Source organism: Myotis yumanensis, unplaced genomic scaffold (genome assembly GCF_028538775.1).
Source record: "Myotis yumanensis isolate MYYU_CA2020_CCGP unplaced genomic scaffold, mMyoYum1.0.hap1 SCAF_10, whole genome shotgun sequence".
Lineage (NCBI taxonomy): Eukaryota > Metazoa > Chordata > Mammalia > Chiroptera > Vespertilionidae > Myotis > Myotis yumanensis.
The window spans coordinates 77,857,179-77,873,961 of NW_027223761.1; the positions used below are offsets into that span (position 1 = coordinate 77,857,179).

A 16,783-nucleotide genomic window follows, 5' to 3' on the forward strand; every position below is an offset into this window, starting at 1 on the left:
CCCCACTTTTTTCTCATTCTATTTTCTACTATTAGCCACAGGCTGTCCTTACCATTCTTACCAAAGTACAGACAGGGCAAGTTGTCAGTGACTTTTTAAGGGCCTCCCCTTTGGTAGGCAGCTGTGCTATGACTTTTAACTGAATATCTCCGCGCACTCACCTTGCAGAAAGCTTTCTATTTGTGCTTTCTTTTAAAAGTGTGTGTGGGGGGCGGCGCGGGGGGCGCGGGTCACTGAAGAATGGTTTTTGCAGGAGAGTGGAGAATGCTGAGAAGTGAAGGCGGAGAGAGTTAGAGGCAGGGAGGAATGCCCAGCGTCGCGAGTGTGTGGAAGGGACAGCTGTGACGGTGAAAGAAGTCTCAGGTCCTATTTCTTTTCTACTCTAGGATGTGCCCCCATGGGCCCCACCACGCTGTGATTTAGTGTTGTCTGCGCATGTCAAGGTCTTTTGTCCCTCGGCGGACGCCGTCTGCCAGCCAGCGCGATGCCTGGGTGCTCGCCCTCTCCGTAGGGTGTCCGTGGGCTTCTACCTTCTCGTCCCAGCTGGCCATGGCCAGCCGCGGGGCTCGGCAGCGCCCCAAGGGAGGCGGGAGCAGCGGCGGCGACACGGCCTCGGCCGCGGACAAGCTGCGGGACCTGCTGTGCGGCCGCGAGGCGGGCGGCGCGGAGCCGCGGGCCGAGTAGGTGCGGGGCGGGGGCGTGGCCGGCGGCGGCGGCGCGGGGTCCGGGGTCTCGGCCGCGCGGGCCGCTGGCCCCGGGGCCCGGCTGCCTCTGCACCCGGGTCCTTTTGCTCTTCCCGGGCGGGTCAGCGTTCCGTCTCCACCCCGTCCTAGACCTCCACTTCGGGTCCGAGTTTGCTGTAAGGAAACCTGGGGTGCGGCTCCCGGCCCGGCCCGGCGGGGGTTGGCGTCCTGTGTGTGAGTGGCGGGAGCCGAGAGTACACCTTTTTGGGGTCTCGCCGTTGCCTTCATTCTCCCCAAAGCCCCGGCCCGTTCATGCGAAGGCCCCACAGCCTCCAGCACCGCACCCGCCCCTCTCCCAGGCCGGGAACCGCAGGTTAGGGCTGCGCCGAAGGAGCTGTCAGCAGACGGAGCTGGAAGAGGGCACAGCGCCTTGCACATGTTAGGCCTCTGTACGTTGGAATAAATGAGCTGATGAATAAATAAAGCCACGGAGAGCAATGGCCTTGTTACGAAAAGAAAGAAACGGGGTGAGAGCTTTGTGGTCTTCAAGTGAGTGGATAGTTGGCTGGGAGTAAATGGAGCGTCATAGATGCCGAGAACTAAAGGGTATGCGTTCGCTTACACCTGCAAAGCAGGAAGTGGGAGGAATGATGAAGGTTGATCTGCTCCGAACAGCTAACTGCTCACCGCTATTGGAGAATACTTCAGGGCTTTAATGTCCCTTGCCAGTCCTGTCTTTTTTGTCAAATTTTAGGCCTTCTAGTTAGCAGGCACTTCCTGACACATACTTTTTTTTTTTTTTTTTTTTTTTGCTTCTGAGCAGGTTATCTGGGAACAAAGCAGGCCAAGTTTGGGCACCGGAAGGATCTACTGCTTTCAAGTGCTTGCTCTCAGCAAGGTTATGTGCTGCTCTTCTGAGCAACATCTCTGACTGTGATGAAACGTTCAACTACTGGGAACCAGTAGGTGACTTCTTTGGGTATTTTTGTTGTTGTTCTTGATTTCATTGCCTGGGACTTTGTTACCAATCAAGATACAAATATTATATACACGTGTTACTAGTAATAAAATAACTTTATTTGCACTTTTGTATTCTAAGTTGATGATTTTTTAAAAATACATTTTTATTGATTTCAGAGAGGAAGGGAGAGGGAGAGAGAGAGAGAAACATCAATGATGAGAGAGAATCATTGATCAGCTGCCTCCTGCATGCCCCCTATTGGGGATGGAGCCCGCAACCTGGGCATGTGCCCTGACCAGGAATAAACCCTTGACCTCAACCACTGAACCGCGCCAGCCAGTTGAAGGCTGTAGGGAATCTGGCTGTTTTATGAAAGGATATAATTTGTAATTTCCTTAAAAATTTTTAAAAATCAAAATAACACTTTGAGAAAGTTTTTAAAGTTAACCATTACTACAAAACTTTAAGGAAAAACAGTAGTTTCCAGTTCCATTTCTTATGTTCAAATCCCAGTCCCCAGAGGCAACCGCTTTCAACTTTCTTAGTTATTTCTTCTGATGGTTACTAAAATAAATATCATTACTAAATATCATTACTTATACTGCTATTTCTTGATTTTTAGATTTATAAGTTGATTGACTTTGTATTACAGAAAATTCAGAGGCGAAGTTTTCACATCATATTTTTCATAAAAAAAGAATGTTTAGTGTAGGTGGTTTAAGGAAAATATAAGATTTTGAGTTTTCTTAAGTGTTTTCTTTTGAATATTTTTATTGATTTCAGAGAGAAACTGAGAGGGAGAGAGAGATAGAAACATCAGTGATGAGAATCATTGGCCTCCAAAGGGGGACCCAGCCCCCAACCAGGGCATGTGCCCTGACCAGGTATCGAACCTGTGACCTCCTGGTTCATAGGTTGATGCTCAACCACTTGAGCCACCCTGTCCAGGCAGATTTAGAGTTTTGTTTTGTTTTTTAAATAAGTAGAAGGTAAAATTCAAGCTCTTAAAGTTGACCAAACAATAATCTTGTAGAATTTATAATGTCCTAATATTTCTTAATATTGTGTCATTTTGATTCTTATCCTTTAGTTGCAAATCTTGTTGAGAGTTCAACATTTTTGCATACCGTTATTTCATTAATACTTTTGCTTAAAATCTTCATCTTCATTCTTTAAACAAGGATTTTTGGCCACTATAACCCTGAATTCATCTGTTTTGTACTTTCAGACACACTACCTCATCTACGGGAAGGGATTTCAGACTTGGGAATATTCCCCAGTTTATGCCATTCGCTCCTATGCTTACCTGTTGCTTCATGCGTGGCCAGCTGCATTTCATGCAAGAATTCTACAAACTAATAAGGTAAGGGCAGGCCAACCTGGAAGCAGTCACAACCGATCAAGAGGTGAGAAAAGGACAAAATAGTTTGGTAGTTAAGAGGAGACATTTTCTAGAAGAAGAATTATTTATTCATTCATTGTTCAACAAATATTAATTAAGCAACTTTTGTTTGGTAGACACTTCATTAAGTGCTATGGATGTAACAATGACCAAATCCCTGCCCTCATGGAATTTATGGTTTAATAAAATCATCAGAAGAAATAACTAAGAAAGTTGAAAGAAAGTGGTTGCCTCTGAGGACTGGGATTTGAACATAAGAAGTGGAACTAGAAACTACTGTTTTTTCCTTAAAGTTTTGTAGTAATGGTTAACTTTAAAAACTATCTCAAACTATTATTTTGATTTAAAAAAATTTTAAGGAAATTACAAATTATATCCTTTCATAAACCAGTCAAATTCTCATTAGTCTTCAATTACTACTAGCCTGGCCAGCGTGGCTCAGTGGGAAGACTACTTGTAATTGAGCAAGTAATTATAAATGTAGTGAGTCTTATGAAGGAAGAGTACCAGTGTGCAGTGGGATAGCATATTAGGAGAGCCTACTTAAACAGAGTGCTGAAGGATAGTTAGAAATTAAACCGAGACCTAACCTGATTACTTTTCAGAAATATGACTATGATGTGTCTTGGCATGGAGTTCTTTTGGGTTTGTCTTGTTTGGAGTTTTCTTAGCTTCTTGAATCTTTAGGCTTATGTCTTTTGCCAAATTTGGAAAGTTTATTTTAAAAATATATATATTTTTATTGATTTCAGAGAGGAACAGAGAGGGAGAGAAAGATAGAAACATCAATGATGAGAGAGAGTCATTGATCAGCTGCCTCCTCCATGCCCCATAATGGGGATCAAGCCCACAACCCAGGCATATGCCCTGACCGGAAATCTAACCATGACCTCCTGGTTCCTAGGTCGATGCTCAACCATTGAACCACTCTGGCTGGGCTGGAAAGTTTTTAGCTGTATTTTCTTTTTTTTTTTTTTAGTACTTTTTCAGCCCTGCCCTGTTTCTCCTCTCCTGAGACTCTAATGATATGAATGTTAGATATTTTATTTTAGTCCCACAGGTCCCTGAGACTCTGTTCTTCCTCCCCCAACCCCCAGTCTCTTTTTCTCTGTGTTGTTAAGATTAATTTCTAATCTTTTGTTTTCCTGTTCACTGATTACTAGTATTTGCTCTGTCCCCTCCATTTCACTGTTGACCTACCCATTGAGCTTATATTTTGGTTATTATATATTTTAAGTTGTAAAATTTCCATTTGGGTTTTCTTTATAGTTTATATTTCTTTACTGAGACTTTCTATATTGTTCATTTGTTTCAAGCATGTTCTTAGTTGCTCATTGAAACAATTTTATAATGGCTCCTTTATTATTATTATTATTATTTTAAAAATCTCTATTGTTGAAAATATTACATATGTCCCCCTTTTCCTCCCATTGACCAGCCGGCCCCTATCTCCCCCCCGCCCCCCCCCATCCTAGGCTTTCACCATCCTATTATCTGTGTTCATGGGTTATGCATATATGTATACAAGGTCTTTGGTTGATTGCCTCCCACCCACCCACACTCCCCCCCCACCTTCCCTGCGAGATTCTGCACTCTGTTCTATGCTTCTATGCCTCTAGAGCAGGGGTCCTCAAACTACGGCCCGCGGGCCACATGCAAATACAAATATTGTATTTGTTCCCGTTTTGTTTTTTTACTTCAAAATAAGATATGTGCAGTGTGCATAGGAATTTGTTCATAGTTGTTTTTTTAAACTATAGTCTGGCCCTCCAACGGTCTGAGGGACAGTGAACTGGCCCCCTGTTTAAAAAGTTTGAGGACCCCTGCTCTAGAGTCTAGATTCACTCCATTCGTCAGTTTATTTTGCTCATTAGATTCCACATATGAGTGAGATCATGTGATACTTGTCTTTCTCTGACTGACTTATTTCACTTCACATGATACTCTCCAGGTCCCTCTATACTGTCTCAAAGGGTAAGAGATTCTTCTTTTTTACTGCTGCATAGTATTTCATGGTATAAATGTACCACAGCTTTTTTATCACTCATCTGCTGATGGGCACTTGGGCTGTTCCCAGATCTTAGCTATTGTAAATTGTGCTGCAATGAGCATAGGGGTGCGTACATTCTTTCTGATTGGTGTTTTGAGTTTCTTAGGATATATTCCTAGAAGTGGGATCACTGCATCAAATAGCAGTTCCATATTTAATTTTTTTTTTAGGAAATTCCATACTGTTGTCCATAATGGCTGCACAGTCTGCATTCCCACCAGCAGTGTACTAGGGTTCCCTTTTCTCCACATCCTCGCCAGCACTTGTCATTTGTTGAGTTGTTGATGATACCTCAACAACTGTAGCCATTCTGACAGGCATGAGATGATACCTCATTGTTGTTTTAATTTGCACCTCATCTTTGATGATCAGTGACTTTGAGCATTTTTTCATATATCTCTTGGCCATCTGGATGTCCTCTTTGGAGAAGTGTCTATTTAGGTCCTTTGCCCATTTTTTAATTGGATTGTTTGGCTTCCTTTTGTTAAGTTGTATGAGTTCCTTATATATTTTGGATATTAACCCTTTATCAGATATATCATTACCAAGTATGTTCCTCCAATACAGTGGGCTCTCTTTTTGTTTTGTTGATGGTTTCTTTTGCTGTGCAGAAGCTTTGTATTTTGATGTAGTCCCATTTGTTTATTTTCTCCTTAGTTTCTTTTGTCCTAGGAGATGTATCTGTAAACATATTGCTATGAGAGATGTCTGAGATTTTCCTGCCTATGCCATCTTCTAGGACAGTGGTCGGCAAACTCATTAGTCAACAGAGCCAAATATCAATAGTACAATGGTTGAAATTTCTTTTGAGAGCCAAATTTTTATTTTTTTTTATTTTTTTTATTTTTCGCTAAAAGTATTACAAAGTGTATTACATAAGTGTCCTTTTTTCCCCCCCGCCCTTGACAGACCCCTGCCCTCCCTTACCCCCCAGTGTCTTATGTCCATTAGTTATGGTTATATGGATGCATACCAGTCCTTCGGTTGATCTCTTAATCCCCTCCCTCCTCCCCCCCAACCCTCCCTGGCCTTCCCACTGCAGTTTGACAATCAGTTTGAGGCAGCTCTGCCTCTGTATCTATTATTGTTCAAAAGTTTGTAATGGTCTTTATTATCCATGAATGAGTGAGATCATGTGGTATTTTTCCTTCATTGACTGGCTTATTTCACTTAGCATAATGCTCTCCAGTTCCATCCATGCTGTTGCAAATGGTAAGAATTCCTTCTTTTTTACAGCAGCATAGTATTCCATGGTGTAGATGTACCACAGCTTTCTAATCCATTCATCTACCGATGGGCACTTAGGCTGTTTCCAGATCTTAGCTATGGTGAATTGTGCTGCTATGAACATCGGGGTGCATATATCCTTTCTGATTGGTGTTTCTGGTTTCTTGGGATATATTCCTAGAAGTGGGATCACAGGGTCAAATGGGAGTTCCATTTCCAATTTTTTGAGGAACCTCCATACTGCCTTCCATAGTGGCTGCACCAGTCTGCATTCCCACCAGCAGTGCACAAGTGTTCCTTTTTCTCCACATCCTCTCCAGCACTTGTCGTTTGTTGATTTGTTGATGATGGCCATTCTGACAGGTGTGAGATGGTACCTCATTGTTGTTTTGATTTGCATCTCTCGGATGATTAGTGACTTTGAGCATGTTTTCATATGTCTCTTGGCTTTCTGAATGTCCTCTTTTGAAAGGTGTCTATTTAGATCCTTGGCCCATTTTTTGATTGGATTGTTTATCTTCTTTTTGTTAAGTTGTATGAGTTCCCTATAAATTTTGGAGATTAAGCCCTTATCAGATATGACGTTGGCAAATATGTTTTCCCACGAGGTGGGTTTTCTTGTTGTTTTGTTGATGGTTTCTTTTGCTGTGCAGAAGCTTTTTATTTTGATGTAGTCCCATTTGTTCAGTTTCTCTTTAGTTTCGACTGCCCTAGGAGCTGTATCAGTGAAGAAATTGTTTTGGCATATGTCTGAGATTTTGCTGCCTTTGTATTCTTCTAGAATTTTTATGGTTTCCTGTCGTACATTTAAGTCCTTTATCCATTTTGAGTTTATTCTTGTGTATGGTGTAAGTTGGTGGTCTAGTTTCATTTTCTTGCATATATCTGTCCAATTTTCCCAACACCATTTATTGAAGAGACTATCTTGGCTCCATTGTATGTTCATGCCTCCTTTGTCAAAAATTAATTGAGCATATTGGTTCGGGCTAATTTCTGGACTCTCTATTCTATTCCACTGATCTATATGTCTGTTCTTGTGCCAGTACCAGGCAGTTTTGAGAACAGTGGCTTTGTAATACAGCTTGATATCTGGCATTGAGATCCCACCTACTTTGTTTTTTCTCAGGATCGCTGCAGCTATTCGGGGTCTTTTTTTATTCCAGATGAATTTTTGGAGAGTTCGTTCTAGATCCTTGAAGAAGGCCATTGGTATTTTAATGGGAAGTGCGTTGAATGTATAGATTGCTTTGGGTAATATGGACATTTTAATGATGTTGATTCTACCAATCCAAGAACATGGTATGTTCTTCCATCTGTTTATGTCTTCCTCTATCTCTTTTTTCAACGTCCTATAGTTTTCTGAGTAGAGGTCTTTTACCTCTTTAGTTAAGTTTATTCCTAGGTATCTTAATTTTTGGGGTGCGATGGTAAATGGGATTGTTTTTATAATCTCTCTTTCTGAAAGTTCACTATTGGTATATAGAAATGCCTCGGATTTCTTGGGGTTAATTTTGTATCCTGCTACATTGCCAAATTCATGTATTAAGTCTAGTAGTTTTTTGATGGAGTCTCTAGGGTTCTGTATGTATAATATCATGTCATCTGCAAATAAGGACAGTTTTACTTCCTCTTTTCCAATTTGGATGCCTTTTATTTCTTCTTCTTGTCTAATTGCAATGGCTAATACTTCCAGGACTATGTTGAACAGGAGTGGAGAGAGTGGACATCCCTGTCTTGTTCCTGTTCTTAGGGGAAATGGTGTTAGTTTTTGTCCATTGAGTATGATGTTGGCTGTGGGCCTGTCATATATGGCTTTTATTATGTTGAGGTATGATCCTTCTATTCCCACCTTGCTGAGAGTTTTTATCAAAAATGGGTGTTGGATTTTGTCAAATGCTTTTTCTGCATCAATTGATATGACCATGTGGTTTTTTTCTTTCAATTTGTTTATGTGATGTATCACGTTTATTGATTTACGGATGTTGTACCATCCTTGCATCCCTGGGATAAATCCTACTTGGTCATGGTGTATGATCCTTCTGATGTACTGCTGGATCCGATTTGCTAAGATTTTGTTGAGGATTTTGGCATCTATGTTCATGAGGGATATTGGCCTGTAATTCTCTTTCATTGTGTTGTCTTTACCTGGTTTTGGTATTAGGGTGATGCTAGCTTCATAAAATGTGTTTGGAAGTGTTCCATCCTCTTGGACTTTTTGTAGTAATCTGAGGAGGATAGGTTTCAGTTCTTCCTTAAAAGTTTGGTAAAACTCCCCTGAGAAGCCGTCTGGTCCTGGGCTTTTGTTTGCTGGAAGCTTTTTGATGACTGCTTCAATTTCTTCCATAGTTATTGGCCTATTGAGATTTTTAGATTCTTCCTGATTGAGTTTTGGAATGTTGTATTTTTCTAGGAATTTGTCCATTTCCTCCAGGTTGTCTAGTTTGTTGGAGTAGAGTTGTCCGTAGTATTGTTTAACAATCATTTGTATTTCTTTGGGGTCTGTTGTTATTTCGCCTCTATCATTTCTGATTTGGTTTATTTGGGACCTCTCTCTTTGCTTCTTGGTGAGCCTGGCTAGGGGTTTGTCAATCTTGTTTATCCTTTCAAAGAACCAGCTCTTGGTTTCATTGATTTTCTGTATTGTTTTTTTGGTCTCTATGTCATTGATTTCTGCTCTAATCTTTATTATCTCCTTCCTTCTGCTCACTCTGGGCTTTTCTTGTTGCTCTCTTTCTAATTCTTTGAGTTGTAGAGTTAGATGATTAACTACCATTTTTTCTTGTTTTTTGAGGTAGGCCTGTAGAGCTATAAACTTCCCTCTCAGGACTGCTTTCATTGTGTCCCAGAGGTTTTGGATTGTTGTGTTTTCATTGTCATTAGTGTCCAGGATGTTTTTAATTTCTTCTTTGATGTCATCGGTAACCCAATCAATATTTAATAACATGCTATTCAGCTTCCAAGTGTTTGAGTATTTTGGGTTGTTTTTATTGTGGTTTATTTCTAACATTATGCCATCGTGGTCTGAGAAGATGCTTTTTATGATTTCAATCTTCTTGAATTTGTGGAGACTTTGCTTGTGACCCAATATGTGGTCTATTTTTGAATATGTCCCATGAGCACCTGAGAGGAATGTATATTCCGCAGCTGTGGGGTGAAGTGTTCTGAAGATGTCAATTAAGTCCATCTGATCTAGTGAGTCATTTAGGATTGCTGTTTCTTTGCTGAGTTTTTGTCTAGCGGATTTATCCAGTGATGTTAGTGGTGTATTAAAGTCCCCTACTATGATTGTATTGTTGTCGATCTCTCCCCTGATACCTTCCAGGAGTTTTCTTATGTATGTGGGTGCTCCTGCATTGGGTGCATATATGTTTATCAGGGTTATATCCTCTTGTTGTATTGATCCCTTTAGTATTATGAAGTGGCCTTCCTTATCTCTGGTTATGGCCTTCACTTTGAGGTCTATTTTGTCGGATATAAGTATTGCTACCCCAGCTTTTTTTTCATTTCCATTTGCCTGAAAGATATTTTTCCATCCCTTCACTTTCAGTCTGTGTGAGTCCCTTCTAATGAGGTGGGTCTCTTGTAGACAGCAAATGTATGGGTCATGTTTTTTTATCCATTCAGCCACTCGATATCTTTTGATTGGACCATTTAGTCCATTTACATTTAAAGTTATTATTGAAAGGTACTTGTTTGTAGCCATTTCTATTTTTGTGTGGCTGCTTTCTTTCTGGGCTTTTTATTTCTTCTTTTTACACCAGTCCCTTTAGCATTTCTTGCATTGCTGGCTTGGTGGTGATGAACTCCCTTAGCCTTTTTTTGTCTGTGAAGCTTCTTATTTCCCCTTCAATTTTGAATGATAGCCTTGCTGGATAGAGTATTCTTGGATTCAGTCCTTTGCTTTGCATCACTTTGTAGATTTCCGTCCATTCTTTTCTGGCCTGATGTGTTTCTGTTGAGAAATCGTTTGATAATCTGATGGGGGACCCTTTGTAGGTAACTCTCTGTTTCTCTCTTGCAGCCTTTAATATTCTCTCTTTGTCTTGTACATTTGCCATCGTTATTATGACGTGTCTTGGTGTCGGTCTTTTGGGGTTCATCTTGCCTGGGACTCTCTGTATTTGTGTAACTTTTTTCTTCCCCATATCTGGGAAGTTTTCTGTCATTATTTCTTCAAATAAATTTTCTAATCCTTGCTGCTCTTCTTGTCCTTCTTGCAGCCCTATTATGCGTATGTTACTTCGTTTCATGTTGTCCTGAAGCTCCCTTAGGCTCTCCTCCTGTTTTTTAATTCTTTTCTCCAGTTGCTGTTCAGATTGAGCTTGTTTCTCTGCCTTATCTTCTAACTCACTAATTCGGTCTTCTGCTTCTTCTAGTCTGCTGTTGAAACTTTCCATGGTGTTTTTGATTGTAGCTATATCACTTTTCATTTCTTCCTGATTCTTGCATAGGTTGTTGATTTTCTCATCCATCCGGTGAATGAATTGTACAACCATCATTCTGAATTCTTTTTCTGTCATGTTGCACGCTTCAGCTTCATTAATTTCCTTTCTTGGTGATTCTTCATTGTCTTTCCTCTGGGTATTGTGTCGTCTCTTCATTCTGATTATCTCCTGATGGTTCAAAGGTTGAGTTGCGTGGGCCTGGGCCGTGTGCAGTGGGAGGCTCCCACCACCCTAGTGTCACTGAAGAGCTCTGACACTAAGATGTGTGGTTGTTGTTGGTTGGTGGGAACCAGGCTCGCTCTGTGTCAGTGTTGCCAACACTCAATGTGGCCTCGCGCGTGCCCTTAGAATTAGGGACCCTGCCTGCACTGTGCTGAAATAGAGGCCCCCCTGACGCGTGTTTAGCACCAGAGCAGAGCCCCCTAGCTTGCGCCAGGAGTCAGAGTTCCCCAAGAGTTCAGTATCAGAGTCTCTGTTGCTTCGCGCAACCTCACCTTGAGAATCAGGGTCCCTGTGTGCCCTTGCACCAGGAATTGGATTCACTGGCTCTTAGTATGAATGCACAGGAAATCAGGATCTCAGGCGCAGGTGATAAGAAACACAGTCAAGTCACTGGTGCTTGGTGCTGCCTCCTGCCCTGAGAAACGGGGTTTCTGGGCCTGTGCTAGGCGGACAAACTCCCGTTCGCGCGATTGCTCCCAGCCCAGGGCTCTGATGCCAGCAGTGCGCGCAGGATTAGTTCCTGGTGCTGTGCGCATTTTTGCTCCCAGCCCAGGGCTCTGATGCCAGCAGTGCGCACAGGATTAGTTCCTGGTGCTGTGCGCGTTTTTGCTCCCAGCCCAGGGCTCTGATGCCAGCAGTGCGCACAGAATTAGTTCCTGGTGCTGTGCGCGTTTTTGCTCCCAGCCCAGGGCTCTGATGCCAGCAGTGCGCACAGGATTAGTTCCTGGTGCTGTGCGCGTTTTTGCTCCCAGCCCAGGGCTCTGATGCCAGCAGTGCGCACAGGATTAGTTCCTGGTGCTGTGCGCGTTTTTGCTCCCAGCCCAGGGCTCTGAAGCCCGAAGTGCGCATAGGATCAGTTCTAAGGTGCTCGCGCACTTTCAGGCCAAAGTTTCTGCAGCGCTGAGGCCCCGGCAAGGGGTAGGTCTATCAGTTAGTTACTCTGGCACTGCCCGCGATCCTGGGGGAAGGGGGGATGGGCTCTGCTACTCACGGATCTGCAGCAGGGATCTCCGAACTTTCCGTGTCTGCAGGTCTGTAGCTGTGGTCACAGGTCTCTGTCCCCAGTGGCTGCAGGGTCCTGGTATGCGTCTGAGATCAGACTGGGTGGTGCTGAGGCCAGGATCCTAGTCTCAAGCAGCTCTGTTTCCCAAGATGGCGTGGTCGCTGTGCCTCTGCTGGCCGCCCAGGAGTGTCCGCCCCTCCGTGGAGGGGCGCAGGCCTCCTCTGGGCTCCCGCAGTCGCGCCGCCCGCAAGTCGCCGCCTCCGGGTTAGTAGCCGCTGGGTTAGTAACCGATCTCTGGATGCCGGTAGGTAACCGCTTCCCAAGATGGCGTGGTCTCGCCGCTGCCGAGAGCCAAATTTTTTAAACTTAAACTATATAGATAGGTACATTCAACTTTAAGTTCACAGTTTCGTCTTCCGTTTTTCTTTGCTTCTTCTTTGTAGCCATCTCAAACAGGGCACCTAAAAAAATGTTTCATTTTATAATAATAAAGTCACCAACACAACAGAATTACAATTCTTAAATTGATGACAAAAATACCTATAGGATTTGCAGCTGGTTGGAAAAATACAGGTAACTTTATGCTTCGAGTAGGTACTTTTGTCATCCGCGTGCGATTTGCGGATGCGACTAGCACAAACCACTGCACAATGAGACTGCTGACTGACTGGCTCACTCAACTCGTGCATGAATCATGTGCACCGCCCCGGCGCTGCGTATCCTGCGGCCCGCCTGCACGCGTCTCCCGTGGCCCAACCCACCAACACCCCCCACTTCTTCTAACGCCACTTCAAAATAGACTCGCCCAAACCGAAAACCAACTTCTGCACATGGGCCACGAAGTTTCGGTCGCACTGTACGTGCACGCCCGCACATGGTATTTTGTGGAAGAGCCACATTCAAGGGGCCAAAGAGCTGCATGTGGCTCGCGAGCCGCCGTTTGCCGACCACTGTTCTAGGATTTTTATGGTTTCCCAACTTACATTTAAGTCTTTTATCATTTTGAGTTTATTTTTGTGTATGGTGTAAGTTGGTAGTCTAGTTTTGTTTTTTTGCATGTATCTGTCCAATTTCCCCCAATACCATTTATTGAAGGGACTGTCTTGACTACATTGTATGCTCTTGCCTCCTTTGTCAAATATTAATGGAGCATAATGACTGAGGTTGATTTCTGGGGTCTCTGTTCTGTTCCATTGATCTGTATGCCTGTTCTTGTGCCAGTACCAGGCAGTTTTGATTACGGTGGCTTTGTAGTATAACGTGATAATCTGGTATTATGATTCCTCCAACTTGGTTCTTCTTAAGTTTACTGCAGCTATTCAGGGTCCTTTTTGGTTCCATATAAATTTTTGGAGTATTTGTTCTGTATCTGTGAAATATGCTGTTGGTATTTTAACACAGGTTGCATTGAATCTGTAGATTGCTTTGAGTAGTGTGGACATTTTAATGATATTGATTCTACTAATCCATGAACACGGTATATTCTTCCACTTGTTTATAGCTTCTTCTATCTCTTTTTCAATGTTACAATGGTTCTTTAATACTTAGGTAATGCTAACATCTCTCTCTCTTTTTCTTTTGGTATTTATTGATTTTTTTTCATTGAGTTTGAAATCTTACTAGTTGACAAGTAATTTTCAGTTAAAACTTGGATATTTTGGGTATTCCATTATAAGACTGGATCTTATTCGTGGGCCCCACGTGCTTCTGCTGCACTGCTCTGCTCCTCTGGGTCGTAATGAAGCCTTTGTTTTAGCTGGCTTCCTTTGATATACTTCACTTGTTACTGCAGTTGAGGGTAGAAGTCTAGGTTCCTCACTAGACCTCCACTGATAACACCCTAGTGGGCAGAGTAGGTGTACTGCATAATGACACTGTGGTTCAACAATGGATGCAACGCGTTCCTCGTGTGTTTGTGGTGATGCTGGTGTAAACAGACCTACTGTGCTCCCAGTCATATAAAAGTACAGCATATTCAGTTATGTAAAGTATTTACTACTTTATAATGATATAAACAACTATGTTATAGGTTTATGTATTTACTGTACTAAACTTTTTATCGGTAAGTTAGGGTGGATTCTTTATACTTTTAAAAAATATATTTTTATTGATTTCAGAGAGGAAGGGAGAGGGAGAGAGAGATAGAAACATAAATGATGAGAGAGAATCATTGATCAGCTTAGATTTGTTCACATCCTTTTGCAGGGATTGAGCCTGCAATCCGGGCATGTACCCTAGACCAGAATTTAACCTGGGACCCTTCAGTCTGCAGGCCAACACTCTATCTGTTGGGCTCTTTATACTTATTTTAAACCGGCTAGGGATCTTTATACTTATTTTTAAAAGTTTGAAACAAAAAAAAAAGTAAAGCATTATGCCATCTTATGTTGGCAGCAGCCTCATACATCCAGTGTTCGCTGTGTCTCTCTTTTTTTTTTTTAAATATATTTTATTGAATTTTTTACAGAGAGGAAGAGAGAGGGATAGAGAGTTAGAAACATCGATGAGCGCATCGATCAGCTGCCTCCTGCACGCCCCCTACTGGGGATGTTCCCGCAGCCAAGGTACATGCCCTTGACCGGAATCGAACCTGGGACCCTTGAGTCCGGCAGGCCGACGCTCTATCCACTGAGCCAAACTGGTTAGGGCACTGTGTCTCTTGAGTATATCATTTTCTCTTGTGCTTGATTTAATCTCGTGTTGTTTTGTACAGTACCATACATAGCCTAGGAGCAGTAAGTGCCACTAGGCTACCATCTAGGTTTGTGTAAATATAGTCTGTGACGTTCGTACAAGGACGAAATCGCCTAACATTGAATTTTTCAGACTGTGTACGCATCAATAAATAGCAATGACTGTACTGCTAGGTTGGGGGAGGAGAACAGGCTTTCCAGGGCATCACCACTGACACTGGGGTGGAAGAGAGAGCTCATTGCCACGGGCAAGGATAAAAGTCCTGGCTTCCTACTGGATCTTTGGTCACATCGGTGAGAATGGAGCTACATTTTTTTATGGGGTGCTTGGCTGGAGTAGAGTGGTTCTTGTCTAAAAGTTTTCTGTCTTGCTAGGCTATCCCTTTCTTGTTATTTTGGCTAGATAGAGCAGGTACTCATTGGTGTTATTTTGTCTCTGCCCATTGGCATTTCTAGTTGCCAACTTCTTTAGCTCCAAGTTTGGAATAGCAAAGACAAAAAACGAAAACCCAGCAAACTTACCACCATGTTGTTACTTAGGTCCTCACCCAAGGATATTTTTCCATTGATTTGTAGAGAGAGTGGAACGGAGAGGGAGAGACACATAGAGAGAAACATCGATGTGAGAGAGACACATGCCCTTGACCAGAATTGAACCTGGGACCATTCAGTCTGTGGGCTGAGGCTCTATCCACTGAGCCAAACATGCTCGGGCTATTTATGACTACATTTTAAGGACCACGGATAATCATCAACTAGAAAGCTTTGATATGCTTGCTAAACATAGTGAAGTTTGTCAAAGGCCACAGTATGAAAACTTAAAAATGAAATGAATTCTGGGATACAGAAATGGAGTTAGTTTTGTTCACATCTACATCTATACAATTGTCTTTAAGAAATGTTTGTTGAATGAATAAGCTTTATATAAGAATTTTTCTACTTTTTTTTTGTAACCAGGAATTTTAATATCTGTATACTCGTCCATGAAATAGGTACAGCCTAATTTATTTAACCATTTCCCTATAATTGGACATTTTGTAGTTTTTTAAAAAGTTTTTCTGAATTAATAGTGCTGCAATTAATATTTTCATGAATAGAACCACCATCCCATATTTACTTACATAGTTACTTCTGTGAGCTGGAGTCATAGAATTAGATACACTAAATTTAGGGGTTATGAAAATTTTCATGGCTTTTGATACATATTGCTTTTATAAGGACTATATAAATTTATAGTGTTATTAATAACAAAGGAGAGTGGTGTCATTGTTAAGAGTTTTGCTGACTTGTATCTGTGATCTGTTTTTGTTTTTGTTTTGTCCTGGGTTTCTTTCAGATTCTTGTCTTTTACTTTTTACGATGTCTTCTGGCTTTTGTGAGCTGTATCTGTGAACTTTACTTTTACAAGTGAGTATAAAAGCTTTGCTTCTAAAAGTGCTATGAGGAAACCCAATATAGATTATTTTTCTGATAGTATTAGCAGTGTTTAAAAATGGAAAACACTTTCCTTCTAGCTCCTAATATTATATCTAAAATGTGATCTCTTGTTTGAAACAAACTGTTGGAAGGGGAATACTTCTAATGATCACTTTTTCCCCCCTGAGTTTCATAAATACTGTAACTTCATATTATTAATTTTAATTCTGTTAATACATATCTAACTAGTCTTCTCTTTGGGAGGATTTAGTAGCGCTTTATTTTGGGTCCCAAGATATAGATAGGATCATGATTTACCTTTTCCCCTTGAGCTTAACTGACAGGAACTTATTCCCGTGTGGGACTCACTGCTCTTATTTGCATCCAGTAAATGAATTTCACCAAGTACCTATTGTTTGATTGAATATTAGTGGAAATACTAAGTATTTTAGTAATAAAAATAGCTCATTTTTTTACATGAAGCCTAACAAACATCTTATTTTGTTAATGCTGTAAAAGGTATTTGGACTTAATGATCATTATTAAAAATCTTCCCACTGCAAAACAGCTAAAAATGTCAGATAAAAAAATAGTTGGCCTTGACTCTAAGTGGTATAGAAGAGAAAAAGGAAAGTCAGTTCTGCCTTTGAGGATTATAACCATAAGTTGGTCGTCATATGG

General features: G+C 41.7%; 1 protein-coding gene across 6 annotated transcripts in view; it reads left to right on the plus strand.

Annotated features, from left to right (window-relative positions):
* The first annotated feature begins 503 nt into the window (after positions 1-503).
* Positions 504-16,783, plus strand: part of ALG9 (ALG9 alpha-1,2-mannosyltransferase) — a 121,890-nt gene continuing 105,610 nt past the window's right edge. For all 6 annotated transcript variants that reach the window (XR_011472868.1, XR_011472869.1, XM_070426067.1 and 3 more), the window contains exons 1-4: positions 504-680; positions 1,507-1,645; positions 2,873-3,007; positions 16,023-16,093. Coding sequence is in view for 4 of the 6 variants with exons in the window: in XM_070426067.1 (XP_070282168.1) it covers positions 550-680; positions 1,507-1,645; positions 2,873-3,007; positions 16,023-16,093 (476 nt within the window). In the remaining 2 variants the exon portion in view is untranslated. The remainder of the gene's footprint in view (positions 681-1,506; positions 1,646-2,872; positions 3,008-16,022; positions 16,094-16,783) is intronic.